Source organism: Lontra canadensis, unplaced genomic scaffold (genome assembly GCF_010015895.1).
Source record: "Lontra canadensis isolate GAN:19392208 unplaced genomic scaffold, GSC_riverotter_1.0 scaffold110, whole genome shotgun sequence".
Taxonomy (NCBI): domain Eukaryota; kingdom Metazoa; phylum Chordata; class Mammalia; order Carnivora; family Mustelidae; genus Lontra; species Lontra canadensis.
The window spans coordinates 4,677,857-4,703,734 of NW_022631104.1; the positions used below are offsets into that span (position 1 = coordinate 4,677,857).

The 25,878-nt window shown below is 48.2% G+C and overlaps 2 protein-coding genes across 6 annotated transcripts; one reads left to right on the forward strand and one right to left on the reverse strand.

Moving 5' to 3' along the window:
- Positions 1–211: 211 nt before the first annotated feature.
- Positions 212–15,547, reverse strand: LOC116856511 (protein SCO1 homolog, mitochondrial). 2 transcript variants are annotated; one of them, XM_032839940.1, is made up of 6 exons: positions 15,264–15,547; positions 13,931–14,021; positions 10,979–11,176; positions 10,136–10,228; positions 5,756–5,871; positions 212–793 (listed from the first exon to the last, which is right to left on the reverse strand). In XM_032839940.1, exons 1-6 carry the CDS (start codon positions 15,513–15,515, stop codon positions 659–661), a joined length of 885 nt encoding a protein of 294 aa, XP_032695831.1. In that variant the 5' UTR covers positions 15,516–15,547; the 3' UTR covers positions 212–658. The 2 variants fall into 2 exon arrangements, with proteins under 2 accessions (XP_032695831.1, XP_032695832.1); XM_032839941.1 differs by having other exon boundaries at positions 13,931–14,024; positions 15,264–15,374.
- Positions 15,548–15,627: 80 nt separating this feature from the next.
- On the forward strand, positions 15,628–25,608 carry ADPRM (ADP-ribose/CDP-alcohol diphosphatase, manganese dependent). Of its 4 annotated transcripts, XM_032839875.1 has the most exons (5): positions 15,976–16,146; positions 16,403–16,679; positions 19,943–20,560; positions 21,445–21,557; positions 24,915–25,199. In XM_032839875.1, exons 3-5 carry the CDS (start codon positions 19,960–19,962, stop codon positions 25,083–25,085), a joined length of 885 nt encoding a protein of 294 aa, XP_032695766.1. In that variant the 5' UTR covers positions 15,976–16,146; positions 16,403–16,679; positions 19,943–19,959; the 3' UTR covers positions 25,086–25,199. The 4 variants fall into 4 exon arrangements, with proteins under 4 accessions (XP_032695764.1, XP_032695766.1, XP_032695765.1 ...); XM_032839873.1 differs by lacking the exons at positions 15,976–16,146; positions 16,403–16,679 and adding an exon at positions 15,628–15,709 and having other exon boundaries at positions 21,445–21,561; positions 24,915–25,608; XM_032839874.1 differs by lacking the exon at positions 16,403–16,679 and having other exon boundaries at positions 21,445–21,561; positions 24,915–25,608.
- Positions 25,609–25,878: the final 270 nt, after the last annotated feature.

Genomic DNA, 25,878 nt, shown 5'->3' on the forward strand with positions numbered 1-25,878 from the left:
ACCCAGCATGTTTCAATAAAAATCACATAAAAGATCCCTAGAGAAACTGATCTAGTGGTTTTCCCCCAAACAACAGATTTCCTCTCCATCAGTAAACTCAGCAGCTGACAGGGGAACACCATGCGGACGTGGCCGTGAGATCTGCCAGCGCGCAGGACTGTACACACGTGCGCTTTCATGTCTGAAGACTCACTACGAATGTCCGAGAGCCTGATCTGACCGTTACCCGCCACCAAGAACTCGAAGAGGAAAAGCAAGGGCACGAAGGAAACGTCACCCTTTTTGGAATTCAGCCCTAGACCCTGGACGAGAAGGGTCCAGGGCACCGGAGAGGCAGCGACGCTGATCCGAGGGCCCTGCTGCCGAGGGGAAACGTACCTGCCCGGCCTCCCCCACTTCCCAGGGTCTGTTCCTCCAGCTTCACGCTGACCTGGTCCCCTGTGCTCAAGTGCCTGCCTGGCAGGAATCTTCACGGTTCCAAGAACTCTCCTGGCTGAACCCAAAGTGACATGCCCTGTCCCAAAGACAGTGTTCTTGCGGTGCGAAGGCCGTTCTGTGGGTTGCAAATATGAGTGCGTGTGCATACACATGTGGCTCCTAAGGGAGACAAAGCTCTTCTCCTCTTTCGCAAGAGAACACACAGCCGGCTGCGGCCGGGCTACCTCCTCTTCCTGTGTTCCCGCATGTGCGCGGCGATGGAACCGGCAATTTCCGCATTCTTCTTGTTCTGGCCGAAATAATCTAGGAACTGACCATCTGGTCCAATCAAGTACATGATTATTGTATGATCCACCTGCAGAGAAAGGGGAAGAGAGCGGACACAAACATTACCAAAATACGCTTATCTTACTGAGTGCTGCAGTAGAGAATTTCACGCCCATGTTCAATAGCCTATCTGTCCTCTGTAGAATGGCTCGAAGCCTGCTGTAATAAACTCGCGGTGACAAGTAACTAAAATCCTGTGGGTTCCAGAACTCCGCACTGACTACTGCTGTGAACAGCAGGGAGGGTTTGGAATTCTGCTTCTATCTGTAGCATGCGTACCCACACAATCCCTGAGAATCTCCTTCCACGAGCCGGCTGGGGCTTTCGGAAGCACTGGTTAGTGCACTGCGCCTCAATGCTGCCTACCACATTTTAGGAGAAGAATCCAGAAAACTCACCCCTACTGTGAGTTTATAATTTATAAATTCCAGCACAATATTTAGTCCTGATATTAGCGATGCAAATGGAAACGTGAAAACAAGGGTTTCCTCCCTAGGAAATTTGTCTATACCATGCAGAATGATCCTATCAGAAGCAGATGACCTGGAAACTTCTCAGGAGCCATAAATGCTACGTCTCCGAGGGGTCATCTTCAATTTATTATCTCTTTCTCAGGCAAAGCTCTGAAAACATTCCCGGCTCTAAGTTAGGCTTAGACTAGTCCTCAGTGTTTTTATTTATAGGGTCCCACCAAATCCAAGTTTAAATGAGCAGAAGACGTGGCGCCTGGCGTCCTTGGAATTCACTGCGGGCTTGACTTGCTATTTGGCAAGACAAAAAGGAAGACTGAAATGTGATCACACGTACCACACGGGGGCCACCCCCAGAATGCACCCGCCGCGTAACACAGGTCTGCGAGCTTATTACTTCTTTATACACACACGTTCGTAAAGACAGAGCGAACGGAAAGAGCCACCTGCCTGCGCACCTAAGGAAGGACTGTAGGCCAAGGGCTCCAACAGCTGGTGATTCCAGGCGTCTCGGAAAAACCTGCTGCAGAAGCAGGACGGGGAGCAGGACGGGGAGCTGCGCCTCTCTGCACGTCGGCCAGAGGGCCAGCGGAGGCTCTGCTGGGCAAGCGTGACTCTGTGGCCTACATCCTTCTCCTGACTTCTTCCTTTTCCCCACTCTATGCTCTCCCTTCCCTAGAAGACTAGAACTCCAGTGGATTTCTTTGACGAGCATTCTTAATGTGCTACTTTCTAATACACAACGGAAATACTGTTCTATCCACATCTGCCAAACTTGTCGGTGGTTTTTAGCCTCGATGTCCAGTGACTCGTGGGCACAGCGTATCGCCGTGTGTCTCTAACACAGAGGGCTTTAAGGTGGGAGTAAGTAGCTCCTAGGAGAGAAGGAAGCTGTGCTGAAGGACATACTCATTCTCACGCCGCCCTTGTCCTGGGAGTCTGGTACCCTACTCCTCTACAGACAATCCGAAGGGCTCGAGAGTAAGCCAAGTCATTAGCGCCAGAGCTAAGCTTAGGACCCGGGTCTGTCCGCTTTCACAGTCCACCCTCCTACCAACCAGCTCAGGCTGGCGTCCTACTGAGGACCAGCAATGCGAATTTTCTAATGGGTGAGTTTTCTGGACACGTGTATACGTTCCCTATGTTTTGAAAAGGTAACGTGAGCACATAAAAATGAGCACAACAGTGAACTCGCGCACTGGAGATCTGCCACTCGTTCCAGATGCCCAGAGGCCCTCTGTTGTTCCCAGTTCCTTCTGGATGCTTCCAGAGAAACTGCCCGCGCCTGCCTACTTCTTTCACCACCAGCACCGTCCGTGCAGAAGTACCAGCACCAGGCAGGGCTTCCTCATTCTACAAGGAACCGCACACCGTTCCTGGAGTGTGTACGCGGTGGCTTCCGGTTTTCAGTCTTCTCCAAGAACAGTGCCGTAGGGTACAGGTGTAGACAAATCCCCCAGAGTGGAATCTCTAAAGTAAAAGGTATTCCGCCTCCAATATGACGGACTGCCGCCTGAACAGGGTGTATCGCTTAAATTCCTACCATCCACGCAGGGTCCTGCCTGTTCTTACAAATTCACTCTGACAGTGTATTCCCTTTTCCCACACTAGATTTCAACAGTACTTCAAACCTCTGACCTCTGGTGATCTAACAGGTAGAAAGTGGCATTACATCGTATAGTTCCCACTCTTTCATTTTGAGTGGAATGGAACATCTTTTCTAGGGTTCAAAAGCCAGTCGTAGTGTTTTTCTTTTTCTTTCTCTCTCTCTCTTTTTTTTTTTAACAGAGAGAGTAATGGGGAGGCGAGGGGCAGAGGCTCGATCTCATGACCCTGAGATGATGACCTGAGCCAAAATCAAGAGTTGGATGCCTAATGGACTGAGCCACCCAGGCACCCCAAGTAGCAGTGTTTTTCAGAAACACTTGGTACGTAATGCAGATGGGGGGAACATCATATACATAACATGGCGACGTATACACTCAGCCTCTGAGGGCAGCCTCAGTGTCTGGCGTGCCCACCTGACACGTCCTATCTGTCCGAAGACTCCACGGGCCAGAAAGCTTCCCTTCTGCAGCTCCTGAGATTGAGAAAACCTCACACGGTTACATCCCAGCTCTTAAGACACTCCCTCACTCCCCGCAGGCCCTTCATTAGGTCTTGATGGAAGCTTCCCATACTGTTTTGTGGAGGAAGATCTGTGACCTCAAGACAGAGAAGGCGCAGCAGTGAGAAACCCAACAAGCTGGAGAGCGCCTCCCCCTACTGGTTGGCTTAGCGAATGTGTACAACGACCTCACTGGTTCTTGCCGCTGTTACTGTAATTCCAGCGCAGTTAGTAATACGCAGGTTTCCATTAGCTTTAGGCATCTAACTCACTGCGTCTGAGCAAAAGGTCAAATTCTTAGGGCAGTGGACTAGCAGGTCTCAGACAGGGTCCAGCATGTATTCCAGGGGCTTCAGCAACTCTCTATAAGACTCAAGTGTCTACAGGGGCACCCGGGGGACTTCTTCAGCTTTGCTCACCGTCTCCCGGGTCCTGGGATCCAGCCCCACATCGGGCTTTCTTGCTTCTCTCTCTCTCTGCCTCTCCCCAGTGCTCACATTCTCTCTCTCTCAAATAAATAAAAAAAGACTTAAATATCTGCATTCTAATCTTTAAAATGCAAAAAGTGACCACTACCACTCTGGTTTCTGTGCCGCACCACCTTCCGACTGAGTACAAGCCTCAGCGCCCAAAGGCACGTTTACGACCCGCAGGGCACTAGGTGTCGCTGCTGGTTAAGGGCAGACACCATGGAAATGACGTGTTCCTGCTGAGCCAAGACCAACCAGTCAACGCAGACCACGCAGCCCAACGTGCCCAGGTGTTTTACAGGACACGCCGAGAACAGCTTGGGACAGTTGGGCACCCGTCTGAGAGCAGGCTGACCCAATCCACGGTTTGTAGACAGACTCATGACTAGTCGCTTTGCCCAACCAACGTGACAGAGAAGCCAGAGCATGAGGGGAAAAACGAAACCACTCCTACAAGGTCAACTATTCACGGGCAGGAAGAAATGTCCAAGAAATGTCCAGTTTGAGAAGAAACCTGGGTGGGCGGGGCCGTGCTGACCAGCAGCAACAAGGAACGCGCCATCCTCCCCGGGCCCCTGGGGCAGCGCTGCTTAACACTGGCTCTGTCTGTCCTTCCTCGGCAGAAGGCAAATATAAACACAGAATGGTACAAGGCATACCGATCCTAGAAAAGCACACATTACAGGAAGTCTACCTTTTCACAGCTTTCAATCTTTTCTCTTGCTTTTCAGAACTCCGAGGCATTCCAAAAATGCAGTTCCCAGGGCCCTCACACCGCTGCTTACGCCTCTACGCCTCTTCCCTGGGGACACAGGAAGAACCTACACCATGTTTTTTTTTTTTTTTCCTTAACATATAATGTATTATTAGCCCCAGGGGTACAGGTCTATGAATTGCCAGATTTACACGCTTCACAGCACTCACCATAGCACATACCCTCCCCAGTGTCCATCACCCAGCCACCCTCTCCCTACCAACCCCCAACCCCAGCAACCCTCAGTTTATTTTGTTAGATTACGAGTCTCTTATGGTTTGTCTCCCTCCTGATCCCATCTTGTTTCATTTGTTCTTTTCCTACCCCCCAAACCTCCCACGTTGCCTCTCCACTTCCTCATATCAGGGAGATCATATGATAATTGTCTTTCTCTGATTGACTTATTTTGCTCAGCATAATACCCTCTAGTTCCATCCACGTTGTCGCAAATGGCAAGATTTCATTTCTTTTGATGGCTGCATAGTATTCCATTATAGATATGTACCACATCTTCTTTATCCATTCGTCTGTTGATGGACATCTAGGTTCTTTCCATAGTTTGGCTATTGTAGACATTGCTGCTATAAACATTTGGGTGCACGTGCCCTTCGGATAAATACATTTGTATCTTTAGGATTAATACCTAGTAGTGCGATTGCTGGGTTGTAGGGTAGCTCTATTTTCAACTTTTTGAGGAACTGCATACTGTGTACCAGAGTGGCTGCACCAGCTTGCATTCCCACCAGCAGTGTAGGAGGGTTCCCCTTTCTCCGCACCCTCGCCAGCATCTGTCATTTCCTGACTTGTTAATTTTAGTCATTCTGACTGGCCTACACTATGTTTTGAACTCAAAGAACCACTGTCCCCAAATGATGGCTTCTCTTTATTTCCAACGTGGTATCCAAGCAGCAGGTTCTATTGAATCTAAAATATCACTTGCTGTGTACTTTCCCATAATATTATGGGCCACTAAGAAGGGTAATGGGCAATGAAGTTATGTGAACAGTGACTCTACATTAAACAAGCAGCCTTAAAAAGGCAATACTTCTATTGTCCTTTCAAATATCCCCAATTCCTGAGGAATTCGTACAGATGTCAGCCTCTTTTTCATTTCTGAAGCCAGTCACTTGAGCTGTATGACCGTGTGGGGCCTGAGAGCCGGCCGTGGGCGACCCGAGCATTTACTTACTATGTAGTCCTCGTCCTCGTCCTTGGGGCCAGGGCTGTAATACACCCGGTATGCTCGGGCCACTTGATCAATCTCTTCTTTGCTGCCAGTCAGGCCAACCAGTTTGGGAGAAAATTCTGGGGGGGGGGGAAAAATGAGAAACACAGTGAAAGATGAGAAGCAAGCAAAATCTGCCTCCCCACCTCGACTTTAAAAACCAGTCTCAGTTCTAAAGCCACTTTCTTCTGTGGGTCCCTGACCACCTGCCCTCGCGAGTCACAGGAAAACAACAGATGCAAATTCTCCTCTGTGATAAAGATGTCACGTCTCCAAGACAGGCCACCTTCTGGGCCATCAAGTGCACCCCAGCAGATTTAAAAGAACAGAAACTGTATGACATGTGCTCGCAGACCCCAGTGGAGTTAACAGAGAAGTTAGTAACAGAAAAGTAAGTGGAAAATCCCAAACCACACGGGGATGAAATGCTCTTCTGAATAATAATACAGATCAGAGAAGAGATCTCAAGAGAAACTGGAAAGTATTATGAACTAAGGGAAAATGGGAATCCGCGAGCAGAAATCAATGAAAACACAACTTATCAAAATTTGTGGGACAGAGTCAGAGCAGGGCTCTGAGGGACACTTGTGACACCGAACTGGTACGCTGGAGAAGATGAGAGACCTAAAACCAGGGCTCTAAATATCCCCCACAGGAAGCTAGAAAAAGAGCAAATTAGATCCGAAGCAAACAGAAGAAAAGAATGAGCGCAGAAATCAATGAAACCGAAAAGAGGAAATCAGTAGAGATAAAGCAACGAAACCCAAAGCTGGTTTTTTCTAACATGTAAGTCAGATTCTTTCAAAACGTTCTTGTAGAGACCGGGAGGGAATGGATTTTAATTATTTAAATCACATTTTTAATGAACTTGGTTGTTTTTAAACACACAGATACACTTCTGAGACATGTGACGTTTACGGATATTGTCAAGAATCCCGCAGGACAGGTTTTCATCATATTCTGAAAAAAAGGTTTGCTCCACGACTCAGTCATCCCACGCCAACGGCTGTATCTCATTTTCCAGCCAACAATCTCACGGCATGCGCCTGTTGTTCGGTTTTTGGGATTCAGCGAGGTGAGCTGGCGGAAGTCACTTAAACACCTGGATTCAACAGACTACAGAGATGACAGTCCAACACCTAACAGCGGGACCTTCTTCCAGAAGTGGAGGAAAGAAGCCTACTGTTATTTCTTAATTCATCCCGATTTGAAAAACTGCTCAGCTACTGAAAATGCAAGATGGTTTGTTTTTCCTTCCCATTCTGAGTAGAGAGAAAAGTGAATGGCGTCTAAATTAGTTGCACGTCCAGACATTTTTAAGGAAAAATTGTTGAAATTGCAATAATTTTCTACATTTCCCCCTGGTTCCAACATACCTAGTAAAGAATTTTTTTAAGATTTTGTTTATTTATTTGACAGATAGATCACAAGTAGGCAGAGAGGCAGGCAGAGAGAGAGGGAGAAGCAGGCTCCCTGCCGAGCAGAGAGCCTGATGTGGGGCTCGATCCCAGGACCCTGAGATCATGACCTGAGCCAAAGGCAGAGGCTTAACCCACTGAGCCACCCAGGCGCCCCTACCTAGGAAAGAATTTTGAAAGAATGGAGCTTTCAAAAACTCTAAGAGCTTAAACAGGCGTATGTTTGCACCGGTGAAGATTACTGTAAGGGTTTTGCAATTCCGTTACAAGAACGCAGCTCTCTCATTGGGGACATTTAGGATTCAGATAAACTGCAGTAACAAACCACTGCCACCATAACACACTTACAGTAGAGATCGTCTGTCACCCAAGAGCCAGACCTGCTTCTTACTTATTTAGGAAATAACTACTGTCCTTATTCACATTCCTGCTAAGCCTGCACATTGTGAATATGTATTTGCCTTAAATATCTAATAGTAACTCTAAACTTCAAGGGAAAATAAACCTAACGTCTGGCTGGGCAAAGATTTCTTGCAAATGAAACCAGAAGAATTATGTACAAAAGAATATACTAATAGACTGGACTTCATCAAAACTGAAAACCACTCTTCGAAGCACACTGAGAGACTGAGAGGACAAGCCACAGGCTGGGAGAAAATGACTGCGAATCACACACCCGGTAAAAGACCCCCATCGGGAACATGTGTGATAAATGCAAGTAAAACGAACAGCCCCAAAGAAACGAGTGAAAGCTGTGAAAAGACGCTTCACCAAAGACGACATACAGATCATAAATAAGAACATGAAAAGATGCTTAGTATTTTTTTCTGAACATTTATTTATTTGAGAGAGAGAATGAGCGAGTGGGGGGAGGGACGGGGCAGAGGGAGAGAGACTCCTAAGCAGACTCCCCGCTGAGTGTAGAGCCTGACAAGGGGCTCGATCTCATGACCCCAAGATCAGGCCTGGCGGAAACCAAGAGGCAGATACTCCCATCAACTGTGCAGCCATGCCACCCCGGCGCCCCAGGCACCCACTCCCAAGGGTCATTAGGGCAAAGCATATCAAATCCACGATGAGCAACCACCGAACTCCTAGTGAAATGGCTAAAATTAAAGGCTGACCGCATCAGGGGTGGGTGAGTGGGCAGGAGCGGGAGCTCTCACACACAGCTGGCGGGAGTGTGAACATGTACAACCACTCTGGAACAGTGTTGTGCACCCAGCATACGCTCCCACAACCTCCTCGGATGCATGTACTCCAGAGCAACGGAAAGTCCGTCTCCGTACAAAGACTTGGACTTGACTGCTCTGCAGCAGCCCCGAACTAGAAGTAACCCGTGTCCACCAACAGAACAAGGCTCGGCAACACAAGGGTGAACACGGACACAGGCGAAAACGGGGAGGAGTCTCAAAAGCCTCTTTATGGGGAAAGAAGCCATTAAAAAAGAAAAAAAAAAAGAGTACAAAGTGTACAATTCTTTCACATAAACTTCTAGAAAACGCAAAGTAACCTACGTTGACAGAGAGCAGACCAGTGGGTGCCGGAGACCGGAGTGGGGGCAACGGGGAGGGAGGAGCAAGGGTGCAAGGAAACCGCTGGGGTAGACGGGAACGTCCAGTTTTCCACTGCGGTGATGGTCTCACAAGTGCGGACACACGATGAAAGCTGACAGACTGCACATTCATACATGTATGTGTTAGCATGTGTTTGTTGTAGCTCAATAAATATGTTACACGACAGAAGACACAGCAGGTCCTCCATGAAACACACTAAAATAACTTCAAAGCTTTAGACAGTATGTGTGATAATGCATCCTATGTAACATTAAATGTAAAACTATTCATTAGTCCTTTTGACCAGTAGCTTAACCAATTTCGCCATAATTAAAATTCCGATTTCTGGGCGCCTGGGTGGCTCAGTTGGTTAAGCAACTGCCTTCGGCTCAGGGCATGATCCTGGAGTTCGGGATCGAGTCCCGCATCGGGCTCCCAGCTCCACGGGGAGTCTGCTTCTCCCTCTGACCCTCTCCTCTCTCATGCTCTGTCTCTTTCTCAAATAAATAATGTAACATAGAATAAAATTCCAATTCCTGATTTTTCAGCACCCATGTTGTCACTCCTGTAACAAGAGAGATTTACTGTCCTTTTTAAGCTAAAGAAATCTGAATCGCAAGAAATTACGCAATTTGCCCAAGCTCAGAAGAACCTAGGTATTCATCCTTAATTCCGTCGTAACTTAGTCTGTAAAAGTGCCTTCTCATAGGTTTTGACATGCATGTGGAGACGGTTCAACTTTTCCATGGAAAGTTACACGTGTCCGTCATAATAAACATTCTGGATTTACAAAATACGTTAGGAACTCAAACTGTGTATAGCCTCTCATCTCCCAAACTGCATGCCCCCAGGACATACGTCTTTCCTAATTTTACAGAGAGTGAGATGCAGAGCTGGAACTAGAAGCCATGTGCCCACTCTTTACTCAACACTGTCAGCTTTGTTGATGTGGGAAGGCCAAGTTCAGTCTTTCCTGGGACGAAATAAAAAGAGCCGTGCATTAGGAATTGAGAAACTTCTTTATTTGCTTATCAGCCAAAGTCACAACGGAGCCTCATCTTTTCATCTGAATCTGTCATTTGCCCTCCCTATTCCACGAAGCATGTAAGGTCAAATGAGGTGATCTTTCAGAAACTGTAAGAGCTTAAACAGATGTAAAGTCTTATTATTCTTTTAATATTTTTATTTTATTTACTTGAGAGAGAGAAAGCACATGCATGAGTAGGGTGGGGGAGCAGAGACTCTCCAGAAAATTCCCCACTGAGCAGACAGCCTGACGCTCAATCTCACAACCCTGAGATCATGACCTGAGCTGAACTCATTTACCCACCCAGACGCCCCAAGATGTAAATATTATTAACAAGACATACCTTTCACATAATTTGCGATGGCTTCTTTTGTGTCCCTTTCTGGGTCAATAGTGATGAAAAGTGGAGTTAAATTTGGCAGAGTTGGAATATTATCTGAAACAAAGTTCGGGTCGGTCAGTATTCACACTCCAGGGGAAAAGAGGACAGCAGCATGAACAGTGGAGAGAAGTGCTACAGCAAGGCGTTCAGGAAACAGACGGACACTGGACGTTCCAGTGGAGAGGCCGGGGCAGGGGATGGGACGGCCTGCGGGTGGAGGAGATGTCCTCTGCAGCGGAACTAGGTCCTCATCCCACCTAACGCCTGCACCAGCGCGTGCACGTTACCCAGATCACATCGTGTGGCTATCTCGTGTCCTGATCCAATCTGATGTTCGCAGTCTGCTCCCCACACCGTATCTCAAGGGCAAAGTAGCCATCAATGAGGCCCAAATCCCCTGAAACAATCTATTTTAAGAAGGACGCAGACTGCGACCTCACTGGTAGTAACTACTGCTGACTGCACATGACAGACTGTACCGGTGATTTCCGGGTCTGTGTGTCATGGGGACGAAGGCAGGGTCAGTGGCGGGCATCCACAATCAGGGAAGGGACACAACACAGAGCTATGGGAAACGAGACCTCCCCGGCATCTTTAAGCAATCTGACGTTCAGTGTCAGAACAAGCTCCCTCTGGTAGACAGTACGGCCACAGGAATCAAAGCAGAGACCAACGCAATGTGGAGATTTTATGTTCTCACAAGGAGCCCAAATGGTCACGACACCCGACCCGACAGGAATGTAAAAGCATGAAAAGCGTGGTAACATTAAGCAAACGTACTCTTTACAGTCAGCGAGCGCTTACCTATCTCATCCACGACTTGAATCATTTTTTCTAGTTCTTCTGGGCAGACATCAGGGCAATGAGTGAAACCAAAATAAAGCAACACCCACTGACCCACGTAGTCTTTGTCGGTTTTGGGCTCTCCAGTATGCGTCGTGAGGGAAAACGGGCCCCCGAGCAGAGGTTTTCCCAGGCTTCGCTGCCGTTCCTTCTCCAGCTCTGAAAGAGATACAGACACGCAGGTTACGGAAGTCAGTCTAGCCACAGGCACCGACATGCCTGAGGTACGGTCAGTTCTATACTCGTGACTGTGGTGGCACAGACGGTTTCCAAGCAGCTTAAAAAGTCTCTTTAGAAAATAAGATCCATCAATGAACAAAATCAAATCAAATGCTATGGTGTGTACTAAGGGCGGTAAGAAAACCAAGTGGTAAATATATTGCTTCCTCTTCTGGAACAATTCAGTTAGGACCAGGTGGGGTCGGGGCTGCTATGGCCCAGAGCGGACTGTCTGAGCCCAAGTGTGGCAGGCTGGGTGGCCTGGCATCTGCAGTGTTAGCCTGAGTGTCCTGAGGAGGGCATGTGAGTGGGGTGGGGACAGCGGCAATGGGACCTGAGTTACATGCAGGGATGAATCATAAATAAGCATATTTAAGGTAAGAGTCACAATGGCAGAAGAGGTAGAAAGATGGACAGAGACAATCAGAACGTGCCCCATAGCATGGAGCAGAGACTGCGGGTGCCGGTGTGAAGTCGGGGCTGAGACACATACAGATAGAGAAGGAAACAGACATGTAAGTACATACGTCTAGTTTCTAGCTCGGTCCCCAGAGAGGACCCTGGAGCAGACACAGCCCAGCAGCGATGAGCCCATCCTGACTTCTATCATCCTCCACCAAAAGGAAACAGGGTTTTGTGGAGAAATGGCTGGTATCGGGGCCACAGCAGAGGACAAACAAAATGAGCCAGATTTTAGGAATAACTCAGAGAACGTTGGAGGCAGGTGAAAAGGGACAGGAAACTGCTCAGACTCCCAAGGACCAATATGGGACAATCTGAGCATCAAAATAAAGAGAATACAGTTTACAATTCTCGGGATACGTAGGAAAGCAGGCGTCTGGGCACACGTACACAGAGAGTTTGGTGCGGACTACAGTATTTACGTGTGTAAACACACACCACAAAATCCACGTTAACTGGATTTTCGGTAGAGAAGCCTGACAGACACACGATCAACCTGAGCAGTATCAGTAATGGAACAGAATGAAATCGCATGGCGCCGGACTAGAAGCAGTGGGAACACAGCATCACTTTGGGGACATTCCTGCTGAAAAGATATGACCCAATCTAAATTGTGAGGAAATCAGACAAACCCAAACTAGGGAACATTTTACAAAATATCTCAAGGTCATGGAAGTCACATGAAGACTGAGAGACTGTGACAGGTGGAAGGGGACTGCAGAGACATGCAGGAGCGGGAATGGTTCTGACTCCACCCTTCTGTGACACAGAACATCAGGGAGCAGCACTTGAATGAGGTCTGAAGGCTGAACGGCAGTTAACACGTCGATGTTAATTTTCTGATCGGATGGCGGCATTATGACTATGTCGGGAGAATGTACTCGTTTGTAAAATGTACACAATGAGGTATTTGATGAGGCATCACGTCGGCAAATACTCTCAGATAATTTAGAAATACTTTTAATAGTTTTTTTTTTTTTTTTTTTTTTTTTTAAATAAAACAACTACTATTGCAGGTGAAATTCCAAACTAAAGCCAAGGGCTTGCATATCCTAGAACTGTCTCTGCCACTACTTCCCCAGCTTCTCAGATTTGTTTGTGAGACTAAAGGAACTTAACTTCTCATTAGACCGTGACGATCACATACATATATGATACAAATGAAACACATCTACATATTGATACGGATCTTATATTGCTAAGATGTAAAGCCTATGAATGCTTGCAGATTTAAGCACATCCTTTGTATCATGGCATCAGAAGAGACTCTAAAGAACCAAAACAGATTTAAGTGATATTTTAAAGGTTTACTGAAAACTTCTAATCCAAAACTTAAAAGCCTGGAACATGGGGTGCCTGGGTGGCTCAACGGGTAAAGCCTCTGCCTTCGGCTCAGGTCATGATCCCGGGGTTCTGGGATCGAGCCCCGCATCGGGCTCTCTACTCAGCACGGAGCCTGCTTCCTCCCCCTCTCTCTGCCTACTTTTCTGCCTACTTGTGATCTCTGTCAAATAAATAAATAAAATCTTAAAAAAAAAAAAAACAACAAACCTGGAACATTCACTAAAATATAAAGTTCTTGCAAACAATTTCTAAGCATTTCCTGTGCTAATCCAGACCCGTTTCTGGCACTAGCTGAACAGGTTCTCCCAATCTCTGTCCATCATCTGTGGTCAGCATCTGTCTGGCCTCTCCCTCTGCTGATACTCAAAGTAGTTAGGGGTTGGCCCTTCTTTGGCCTTCAGATTCAGAGCGTCCTGGCCTTCCCCCTGGCCTAGCAGAACCTCAGCTAGTGAAATACTTTACTTCTGTGTCTGCTTCCCTGTCCTGTGCACCCCAATGGCTGGACTACATCTTAGTCCTCTCTCTGTACCCTCTGGGCTTCACACCACCCTCCTCCAATTCAGTCCACATTAAGTCTTTTTAGATTGTTAGACACTGGTACCTTGGACTGGATCCTGGACCAGATAAGAGACAATGAAAAAACTGGTGAATTCCAATTCAAGCGAATAGTACTGCACCAACTTTAATTTCTTAGTTCTGATAAATGAGCCATGGTTATATAATTTGTTAACACAGCGGAAACCAGGTGAAAGGTACATAGATAGGAACTCTCTATGCCAACTTTGTAACTATTCTGTTCATCTAAAATTATTTCAAGAGAAGCAGTTTAAAAACAAAAGATGTTAGAAAAGGATTTTACTTTGAGCTGCCCAGAGAAGACCTACTTACTCTGTGTCTTTTCTTTCTTGAAGTACTTCATTCCAGCCAATAAAGCTCCACCGATTGCAAATGTGAATGCCAAAGACTTCCAGGAAACAGGCTACTGGGGCAGAGATTTCAGATAAAAATACTAGTAAGATGCAAACATTTTTTTCATACTAAATTTACTATCATGGCGTTTAATGTACATAAATACAGGTCTTGATCCGGTTAAATATGTAGAACATTCCTGTGACTCTGGGGTGAGAAAGTACTGACAGTGGGTGGTTATATTTGGGCTGTGATGACAATGACAGGGCCATTCATTTCCAAAGGGAAAGTGATTACGTGCAGGACGCCTGAGTGGCTCAGTTGGTTAAGTGTCTGCCTTCAGCTCAGATCATGATCCTGGGATCCTGGGATCCTGGGATCGACCCCACATCGGGCTACCTGCTCAGCAGGGAGCCTGGTTCTCCCCCTGCCTGTGCCCTCTTCCTCTGACAAATAAGCAAAATCTTAAAAAAAAAAAAAAAAAAAAAAAGTCGTTAAGTGCATTTCATGTGAAAGACGACCCAAAGCTCAAGTCTCATGACTGTTACTAAGGGTCACCCTGACACCAAATGCTGATTTCAAAACCGGTTAATGATGTGATTGTGCTGATACTGGGAACATAAATGAACCAAAAGAAATTCGGGACGTTGACCTAACTCTGGCTTCCAGAAGTAACTAAGCGAAAGCAGAAATGAGCTTCTTGCAAATTATTTCTTTGCGATCTTTTTCAAGTCCCAAGGTAAGAGGTCAAGTACCTCGGCCTCATTCATTAACCTACCTCCCCCAGCTTCTAGACCCCATTTCTCTTACCCAACACTAGTGGGTAGTGGCTCTCAGGTTCTCCTGGGGTCAGAACTAGAACCTAAGAGAAACCAAGGAAAAAGGCATACCCTGCACGCAACTACGACCCCCATTTTGCTCAATTTCAACACATACGCCAAACCTCTAAAGGCCGTTCAAGTGACAGAAGCAAACATGTTCTGGATCCTCAATCCTGGCCAACGTAAGGCTGAGACCCCCCCCCAACCCCCAGGAGAACCCGAGCCCTATTTCGGGATTATTTTGGGAGGAGGGGGCGCAAAAATAAAACCAAGCCCGAGAATCCAGCCGCGTGGGGAAGACGTCGGTTCTCACGTTCTCCCTTTCTGGCTGGACTTCGAGGCGAAGCAAGGGAAAGGCGGGAGGGGAGTCTGTGACCAGGGTAAGGCTGAGCCGGAGGCCACTTCCGAGGTCACCACCAAACGGGGCGGGGAGGCCGCGGGGCAGTGTGCAGGCGCGACGAGTAAAGGGAGGGCTGCGGGTGTGCACTCACCCCGGGCTTGGAGGGGCGCGTGGGGTCTCTGCCGCCCTTGGGCTCCGGGCCGGACGACCCCGGCGGGGGCGGCACCCCGGTGCTCCAGGACCGGCTTCCCCAGCCGCAGCGGGCGAGCTGCGAGGTCAGCCTCGCCTCCTCTCGCCGCGCGCCGAGTTGCCTCAGCCACACTCCGGCGGCCCCCTCCGCCGACCCCCAGACCCTGAGCCCGTAGGGCAGGAGCCGCCAAAGCCGGCCCCCCAGAAGCAGCATGCTGGGGCCGGGGACCACCCAAAACCCCGCCAAGCACTCGGGCAAACCGCGCCTCCTGGGCCCGCCCCCCGACTTCCGGCGCCGTTCCCACTTCCTCCGGAAGTCGCCGGGGGCCGCTCTCTGCGCTCCACTCGTTGGTGGCGAGGTCGCCCAGCCGGTAGCCAGGGAGCCCAGGGCTGTGCAGCCGACGCGCGGTAGGTGGTTCCTCGCGGCTGGAGGCGGGCCCAGTCGGGGCTGGGCGGGGGCTTCGCGGCGCCGGCTGGCTGGCGGGCGGCGCGGGCGGGCGCGGGAGGCACCCGCGGGAGAGCGGCCTTCCCCCACCCCGCTCCCAGTCCCCACCCGCGTCGCCCCGCCGTCCGCCCGGAGCCGCAGGGCGCGAACCCCGCTGCCTCCCTCCCGGGGTGCAGACGGGCCCGTTGCACTTGACGCAGTCTCGGGCCGTTCGGGACTCGCTCGCCAGGCGCTTCCAGCCGTTCCCGCGTCGCGCTGTCACCTCGCCGGGAGCAGCAGCGCCCACGAACTCGCCGGTCCTGCGCCGTGTCCCCTCCCCAAGTCGGTCGGCTGGGCCCCCGCGTCCTAGGACGCTCTCGCTGGCTCCCCTCCGCGCTGCGGTTTCAGGTGTGGGGATGATGTCCTCCCGCGGGACCGCGTCTCTCGGCCGGGGACAGCCCCGTATCCGTGGGCGCGGAACATCCGCGGGCAGCTCCTTCCAGGCCGGCGAAGGTGCAGCTTGCACGCTCATCCTCTTTGCCTGTGTTTTCCTCCGCGTCTTTGCACCCTAAACGTCTCCGCTGTCCACCTCCGCGCTGTACTGGCAAGCCACAGAAAAAGGGCGATGGTGGGGGTGGGGAGGAGAAGAGCCTTCAAATTCTCTTCCTTAACTTCAGATTCCGCTCCTGCGTGGCTCGGTAGGGTCAGGGAGCTTCCCGTGAGCAGAAGCAGCTCGCGCCCCGGTGCTTGTGGGACTGGATCCCGTTGTGTCTGTGACTTGACATAACTGGCCAGGGAAGTGTGCCCCTGCCCAACAGTCGAGCTGGACTCTGCTGATACCCATGTTTCTTCCTTCCCGAGTTGAGCTGGAATTTTCTGGAAGTTCTGCTCCAAGTACATGGTGCACTTAACATCGTTCTCAAACGAATTTTTCTGTCCTGAGGTTACCCGTGGGTGAGATTTTTTTTTTTTTTTTTTAAATAGTATCTGTGTATTTCTTTGCTCTGGGAGAAGATTTCCCTCAAATTGCTAGAAAAACGCAAAAATGCCTTACCGTTCAGGCAATGGGCATATGCAGTTTTTGACCACCTTTGTCAGTGCTCCGCAGGATGTTAATGATGCCAGTCATATAAATTAAAATACGGTGTTGTTTTTAGCTGGTCTCTTAAGTTTCATTTGCCAAAGTGATTCTTTTACCAGCTTTTACCAGCTTTATCCTTCATTTGTTTACCTCATCCTTGCTTCCTATCTTTCTCTTAACAGTTGGCAGTATCAGTTTGCACTTCTATATTAAAAAATAATTTCTTTATTTCATAAAACTGTATATTCCCTGTCCTTAGCCTTACTTTTAAAAGCCATATGTCTTTGACATTACAGATCTGTTTTCTGCCCCAAAACACATTACTGTTTTGAAGTGTACGGCCTTTGCTGCTTCTCGGCACATTGCTTAATTTTCTTTAAAAGGTCTGCATATCTTCATTTACCCCTGAGTTTCTCTAAATTGAACAGTGTTCCAGTGGAAAGTGTATCTGATGAGACTTCTTGCATAACACAACAGGAATCTTAGAGCCAATTCAGTTTGGCTTGACTCAGAGGAGAGTGAGTTTATTTATTGACTGATTTACGATTTTACTTATTTGAGAGAGGGAGAGCGTCTAGGAGCACGAGGTGGGGTGGTCAGGGAGAGAGGGAGAGAGAATCCCGAGCAGACTCTGCTGAGCGCTGAGCCCAACTTGAGGCTCGATCTCATGACCCTGAGATGATGAGTTGAACAGAAACCAAGAGTGGGATGCCTAACCGACTGAGCCACCCAGCGCCCCAGAGGAGAATTTAATGGCCAATAGAACCAAACGACTGAGAGCAGTTCTAGCAGAGACAGGTGGATGGATCCAGGTGTTCAAGTCATGTTTCCAGGACCTGACTTCTTTGCATCATTCAAATGTGCTTCCTTCCAGGTTGGGTTTCTTCTCAGGTAACCTTCCCCAGCGGCTCTGGCCTTTGTCTTCAGCGTCGCACGAGTCGTTGCCCCAAAAGTCCCTGAGCTGTTGCTCACTGTCTCCGGTGTGGGTCCTATGCTTACCCCCAACTGACCAGAGAGAAACTGGGTGCTTATGGGCCAGGCTTGGCTCACATGTGTGCCCTTTTGGCAGCCAGGGGGTGAAGGTCACAGCAGATACACTGAGATGTGCAGATGCCTGGAGAGGCCAGAGGTGCTGTTACCAGAAGAACAGGAAATGAATACTGGCTAGGCAGGCACAAATAATAGCTTCTCCTAGAAGATCAAATTAATTGGGACTAAAAGCTCTCCTTAGGAGATCCGCAGTATGGATTATCACCTTAAAGCCATGAGTTCACAGACGAAAGCAAGCTCATTTGGCAAAGGATAAAAGCCTCCCCAGAAACTGTTTTCTCTTAAGCTTGGTAATAATGTTCCAGTGATACATGTACCCGATTATCTTCTGGTTGGACTCTCCTATTAATTGTACTTTGAATCACAAACTTTTGAAACCTAGTAAGACTATAAGTTTTCATCTAACTTAGATGAGTCTTAGGTTTGCTGAATCTTGAGTTCTCCACATTTCGGATCAGATGATCTCAGCCACTCTACAGATATATTAGCTGGCATGATAGCTACTGGGTTTTCAGACGGGCACTGCAGGATGAAACAAGCAAATGGGGAAAAAAAAAGTGTCACAACACTAAGCCATTTTTCAGGATTTCCAGCCTTTTTCTAATGCTGCTTTATTCCTGTGCTAGGGCTAGTAATATCCAACCTGGTTAAGGAAGAAAGGAAAGTCGCCGAAGCTCCTAGTTGGGTGGATCCCTGGTGACGACAATTTCGGAATGAAAAGAAGCCTCTCGTTCTCAAGGAGGTCATACTGCTGTCTGGCCCTCTTGCCGGCTGTGGAGTGATCCCCTCTGCCTAGGACAGTGATGCTCTGTCAGCGGGCATTTCACGTATCCGTGGATGATTGAAGAGAAGTCGGGAGCTGTAGTGGGCTACTGGAGACCAGGAGTTCAGGAAGTAATTTGAGAAATGCCACATGAAGCTGTTTCAGAAACTGCAAGGGTTTGATACGCTTCCATCCCACAGCACAGTGTAGTACTCTAGGTTTTAGAAGATTAGTTGATCGTTTAGGATCATGGTTTTTAGTTTATTTTTAAATATTTTATTTGAGAGAGAGAACAAGCAGGGGGAGGGGCAGAGGGAGAGGGAGAAGCAGACTCCCTGCTGAGCAGGGAGCCTGGCATGGGACTTGATCCCAGGACCCTGGGATCCTGACGTGAGCGAAAGGCAGACACTTAACCCACTGAGCCGCCCAGGCGCCCCGGTTTTTATTTTTAGTCTTTAGTGTTCTTAGCTCTTTTGAGGCATTAGAAATGATTATAAATTTAGATTGTAAACAGTCTAGTACAATAATAGCTTTTCAGGTCCAAATCCCTTGTTCTTGGCTAGTGTGGCAGATCACGGGGGAGAAGAAAAGATGATGTATTTTCCATCTCGGTTGTGGGGACAGCGTGGTTAACATTCAGGTTAAAAAATGCTGGTTCAGGTGGGAATCTAACAACCGAAGAACCAGGAACTATTTGTCAGAAATGAAGATAGTCACGTCAATATTTTAGTTTTTGTTTGTTTAAAATGATTCCCTTCCTTTTTCATTTCCTCCCCCTGTTACCCCAGATATAAAATATAAGCAAGTTCTTTCAAGTGACCTACCTACCAAAGAAGACAAAAGATCCAGCCTGAAATAATCTGTAGCAGGAATCTAATGTATAAAGTACAGGGAATGAGTGTAATACATAACTTTCTATAAAAAGAATCCTGAAGTTTTGATAGAATTGTTTTGGTATTTGTGGAAGAAAGTACTCTGTGTGTGTGTGTGTATGTGTAAAAACTCGTGCATATTTCTTAAATATTACAAGTTCTACCAGACGTGAATTTGGCTTCCCTGGATTTAGAATGCCTATTCATTAACAGGATAATACCCTTTTGTAAATTACTCTTCTGAAGAATAGAGGTTATTTCACAGAAGAGAAAACTGAGCTTCTTCAAAGACTTGGGACTTCGGTCATAGGGCAATTAGATTTTAAGGCCCATGTGCTTTTCTCTCTACCACGCTACCTGGTGGATTAACTGTTAATACTTCACCATCCTCTTCAGCCCATTTAGAAAAGTAAGATGTTTATGGTGCCATTATGTTCTCTATTTTGTTTAGAAACCCGCTTGGAGGTTATGGACGATAAGCCCGAGCCTGGAACCCTGACTGAGAATTCGGAAGTTCTCTTCTCCTTTGGAGTGATAGCAGATATCCAATACGCTGATTTAGAAGATGGCTATAACTTCCAAGGCAACAGGCGGAGATACTACAGACACAGTCTGCTTCACCTACGGGGTGCTATCGAGCACTGGAACACGGAGGGCCGCCCGCCCCGCTGTGTGCTTCAGCTGGGAGATCTCATTGACGGATATAACGCGCAATACAAAGTGTCCGAAAAGTCGCTGGAACTTGTTATGAACACCTTCCAGATGCTCCAAGTCCCCGTTCATCACACGTGGGGGAACCACGAGTTCTATAACTTCAGCAGACACTACCTAACAAATTCTAAACTTAACACAAAGTCCCTAGAAGACCGGATTGTGCGTGATCCCAAGACGGTGCCTGCGGAGGATTACTACGCTTATCACTTCGCCCCGTTTCCCCAGTTCCGGTTCATTTTACTGGATGCTTACGACCTGAGCGTCTTAGGCGTGGATCAGTCCTCTCCGAAATACCAGCAGTGTCTGAAGATACTGAGGGAGCACAATCCAAACTCGGAGTTGAATAGTCCGCAAGGTGAATTATTCCTTTGAGCTGAGAGTCTAATACATTGTCTTTCCATTCTCCAGCTACTTTTTATTCAGCAGGAAGATGGATGATTAAGGTAAAAGCATATTGTCGCTGTTGTTCAGGGGCAGGATTTCTCACAGGCCTCGTGGCGTGTGCATTGGTTGCCGTCAGTTCAAGATCCATTTATTTAACGGGTATCTGAATGCCTCTTTTGGGCAGGCCCTTTTTCAGGGGCTGGCTCTCCAGAGCCAGAGCAAGGCTGACAGCGTCACCTTTGTTTTTCTTTTAACGGAAGGAGCGGAGAAAGCAAGAGAAGTAGGCGGGCAGGACAGGCCATAAATGAAACCAATAGAATTACGTCCACAGTAAGCAATGCTACCAAGAAAATGATGTGTAACGTTAAAGTAAAAGACGCAGGGTAGTGTTTTAGCTTAGCCGGTCAGAGGTGGCCTCCCCCAGGGAGAAAAACATTTAAGCAGAAACCCAAATGATTAGGAGGAGTCATCCTTGGGATGTACGGGGCGGATGGAATGTTCAGGACAGAGGTGGGGCAGGTGGAAAGGTGCTGAGCAGAGTGACACGTCAGCCTCATGAAAGGGCTCAGGAAAAGGCCAGCGAGGCGCAGGGTTACTTGTGAGGCCCTGTGGACACAGCCAGGGGCCTGCGTTTTGTTCTCAGTGTAACACAGAGCTAGTGGGGTAAGCAGGGGAGTGGGATATGGGCCATTTATCTGTCTGTCGCTCTGAATTCTTGTGGTTTCCTATTTTAAGTCAAGTGCTGCCACACATTCCTACAGGAAAGTGCAGGTGTGCCCCCGTTAGCCAAGTGTGCGTGCCCAGAGGAGGAAAGAGCGGACATCTGCTGGGTCTGACGTGCTGCATTCATTTCAGGACTTTCTGAGCCCCAGTTTGTCCAGTTTAATGGAGGATTCAGCCAAGACCAGCTGAACTGGTTGAATGAAGTTCTCACATTCTCTGACACAAACCAGGAAAAGGTGGTGATTGTGAGTAAGTATTTGAATTACTTGATCATGCCAGCCTTTTAGAGAACGGAAAAGTGAGGTCCCAGAGTTTACTAATGGTACTTGTGTCGTGATGTCCTTCTGCTGTCAAATGAATGCTTACCTTTCTTTACTGAGAACCTGAGTATAAGAGTGACATTTACAACTGAATCAGGAAAGAACCGTAAAATAGAAAAAAAGCATCTTGCCATGTATTAGTGCCTGTGCATTGGCCTTTTAGGTTTCTGAGTAGAATTTCAGCACATGGAATCGTTTCATGTCGTACAGTTGACCCTGGAACGGTGGGGGTCAACTGTACGACCCCCACACAGTCGAAACGGTGGGGGTCAACTGACCGACCCCCACACAGTCGAAAATCCATGTACAACTTTTGACTCTCTAGTAACTTAACTCCAAATGGCATACTACTACCTTACGGATAACAGTTGATTGATGCATATTTTGATGTTATGTGTATTATATGCTGTCTTCTTACAATAAATAAGCTCAAGCAAAGAAAATGTCTTAAGAAAATCATAAGGAAGAGAAAACACATTCACTGTATTTTCTGTGTTTTCTGTAAAAATGTATGGATAAGTGGACCTGCGTGGCTCCAACCTCGTTCATGGGTCAAGTGTGATACATGAGTGAGCAGTTCAGGCCAGACCCCATACCCGGCCTCAGCCTCAGGAGACCTGCTGTTCAGTGTGGTGGCCGCCAGCTGGGGGCCTCTGCTGTCTAGTGAGAAGCGACGCTGGTCACGGGACCCGTGTTAGAGACTCACCTGGCAGTGAGAACTTCAGTTCTAGACTCTCTGCCACGTGTTTGCGAGGAAATGAGATTGCTGTTATTTCCACCTAGAATCGTCTTTTGCAGATGCGCTGTCATCACAGGTCGTTAGGACTCTGGAGGTGCTTAACATTCACTCAGCTGCAGGTGTGCACGCACACGTGTGTGCGTGTGTGCATGCACATGGGGCACTGAATTTGGATTTGCAGCATAGCTGGTGTACTCACTTTGGGCACTGAGCGTAGAGCCTTGCTTTAGAACTGATGTGGCTAACGGCACAGAAGACCGTGCTCGGGGTCCCGAGGATGGGAGGCCCTCCTGTGCACATTTGTTTCTGTGAGCTGGGTGAGCCTGGGTAAATGTGGAGCCTACAAACCGTGTTTCTTCTCTGGATGGCACAAATGGAATTACGAACGTGAAAATCCCTTGAAAATGACAAGCTCTTCTGATAGTTGATCTAAAAGTACGCGTCCATAAATACTTGTGAGTCTTTACCTGACGTGGGGCAAACAGGTAGATGGGAGCAGGAGTGTGTGTGCTGCCGTGGGACTTTGAAGTGTCCCCCCAGGCTTGGAGAGTACGGGACGCCCAGCAGGTGTTGGTGCGATGTGACCCTCTTGCAGTCTACCGTAGGTGGTCTGAAACCGGGACACTTCTCGACCTGTCTCTGCTGGTTGGCTTCCCGCTGCCAGGCTGTGCCTGTCACCTCAGAGAATACTAGAGCTGAGAGGGACTGCAGGTCATACCATAAGCCCATTCAGTTCAGAGATCGGGAGACTGAGAAATTAAACGACCTAGTAGTGTCACAGCGCATGGTTTTGGCTGAGACTTGAGTCCCTCCCATCTCATTTCCTACCCTGTCCTATATTCCCCCGTCTCCTCTTCCATCTGCGCCCCTGTCTGCATTAGCCACCACTTAAATTCCTCTTTCACTATAAGCTCAGAACCTGGATGAACAAATCTTTGACAACTGGGTGCGTCAGGTTATCTGTAGCAAAGTCTTAAATATCTGATAGCAGTTTTCTTTCATTTTACTTTGCTCTTTGACTTTGCATTTTGGCGACTGAGAGGTCATTTTGCCCTCACCTCTGGGGTTTTGGCCGTGCAGTTGGAAGGCTTGCAGGCTCTTCGCTGACATACGGGGTGCTGCCGCAGGAGCGGGTGCGCGGTGGGGAGTTCAGGGGTTTGGCCATGGAAAGGTTAAGTTTCAGATGCCTGTCAGGCATCCGTGCAGATGCTGACAAAGCAGTTTGGATGTTGGGTCTGAAATTGAGTGGGAGTCTGGGCTGGGTATAAACATGTGGGCGTGGGAAGAATCCTGGAGACATTCGAGACTTCACTAGATCACCAATCACTTTACTAGATTTGAGAAATTACTAGATCACCAGGCCCTTAAGGGTTAGTAGGGAAGCGGAGCCCAAGGTCCAAGCATTCAGGCACTTCCAGTAGGAAGTGGAGAGACATGGAGACCATGGAGGGGAATGAGAACTCGTGGCCGTTGAGGCTGGAGGAAGACGTGGGCGACTAGTGGTGTCCCGGCAGCCCAGTGTTTCAAGGAGCCGAGGGGGTGGGGCAGTCACTGTGTCAGAGGAGTCCGGTGTGACCTTTTGATCTGGAGAGTCACGGGCCCCTTTGAACTCTGAGCCATCATCACGGCTTCAAGGGTGGTCGTGGTGTGTGTGTGCGCGCGTGTGCTTGTGCATACTAGTAAGTTCTTCTGATGCCTTTGACTCTTTAGGGATCTGCTAACACCCTCCTTTGTAACTTGTATTACAAACTGATACTAAACAGTAAAAATACTCATAAGAAAAATTCAGAATAAACTTCGGTAACAAATAAATAGTACCAAAATAGGAAAGTGATTTCAGGGCAAGAAGCAAAGCTGAGGGAGGGAGCTTTGTGCCTGTGCTCCACAGTGAGACGCGACGTGACCTCCTGTGTGTCTTGGCGTCAGGAATTCGAAATCCTCTTCGTTCTACTTCCACATATGTCCTGTGGGACCGAGTATAAAACCTCCCCGCTCTACCTCACTGTTCTCATCGTTCTCATCTGTAAAATGGCTCCGGCTCCTGGGACCTCATGGAGGTGTTTGAATCCGTTTTAAAGCACTGAGTGTGTAAATGACCTATAACTCATGACCCACCTCCAAACTGTTCTTAAATTTAGGGGTACCTCTTTCTGCGTACCCAGCACTCATGTTTAAGAGACTCATGTTAAGAGACTCCAGCATGGTATCTGCCTGGCTCCTGGCCGCCCTCGCTCGCCATTGCGCACAGGATGCCCTCAGTTTTTCTCGATGTTTGTGCCTCTTCGGATGTTTTAGGCCGTAGGGATCTCAGGGATTCTGCCTGGACAGTGGCCTCTCCCCATGGACGTGGACTGCCTCCCCCTTCCGTTTGCTGCAGAGATGTGGCTGGAGATGATCTAGTTCTTCTCTCTGGTCTATTTGAAATAAGTAGCAATATCCTTTTTTTTTTTTTTTTCCTAAGTACTAGTTTTTAGTACTTATTTATTTTGATGAAAGAGACATTTCCTCATTGGCTCATAACTCTTCTTCTCTTTAACTAACAGGCCATCTTCCCATTTACCCAGAGGCCTCCGACAGTGTGTGCCTGGCCTGGAATTACAGAGACGCCCTGGCGGTCATTTGGTCTCACAAGTGTGTGGTGTGTTTCTTCGCCGGTCACACTCACGATGGTGGCTACTGTGAGGACCCCTTCGGTGTGCACCACATCAATCTAGAAGGGGTTATTGAAACGGCTCCGGACAGCCAGGCTTTCGGCACTGTTTATGTCTATCCTGACAAAATGGTGCTGAAAGGTAGAGGCAGAGTTCCAGACAGAATTATGAATTATAAGCGGGAAATCCAGCTTTAGTCTGATTTATCTTGTTCATGGCTATAGAGGGAGAGTGGTGGCTGAGCGCTGTTTTTGTCTCTCTCTCCCCTCCCCCGGTCCTCAGGCTGATTGTGTAGTGTTCTATTTGCATAACAAAATGTATTTATGGCCTCAGTACGCGCTAGCTCCTGAGATATTCTGAAATGTCACTTCTGGGTAATCTATCCAGCACCGAGGATTGGAAACAGAATGAATGAAAGCCGCCTGAGTCATCCAGGGAGGAGAGGCGGGCGGCGTACTTCTCAAAACTGACTTCATTTAGCCTTATCTGATTTTTTTTTACTTTTTACAAGGAGGATGTATCCATGTATTAACATGTAACTTAAAATTCGTAATAAAAAAATAAAACCAGCTCAGGTAAGCTTTCTCTATGTATCCTGCTGTGTGAATGAACTTTGGACATTTTTTGCTCCGAATACCTGTCATGTTTGTTTGTACATTTGTAGGCTTGTATCCCTGTTGTGTAAACCACAAAGAAGTTCTTTCACAGGTGAACGTGTGGTCTCCCGCGTGAGGCCATGAGAAGGGCCTCCCGAGAAGTCACGTGGTGGCCTTGTGATTCTAAGCAAAGCAGGACCAAGGGCCAGTGCGGCTGTGTGCCTGCCGGTGTGTGGTCCGTTTGGGCAGCAGCTAGAGAC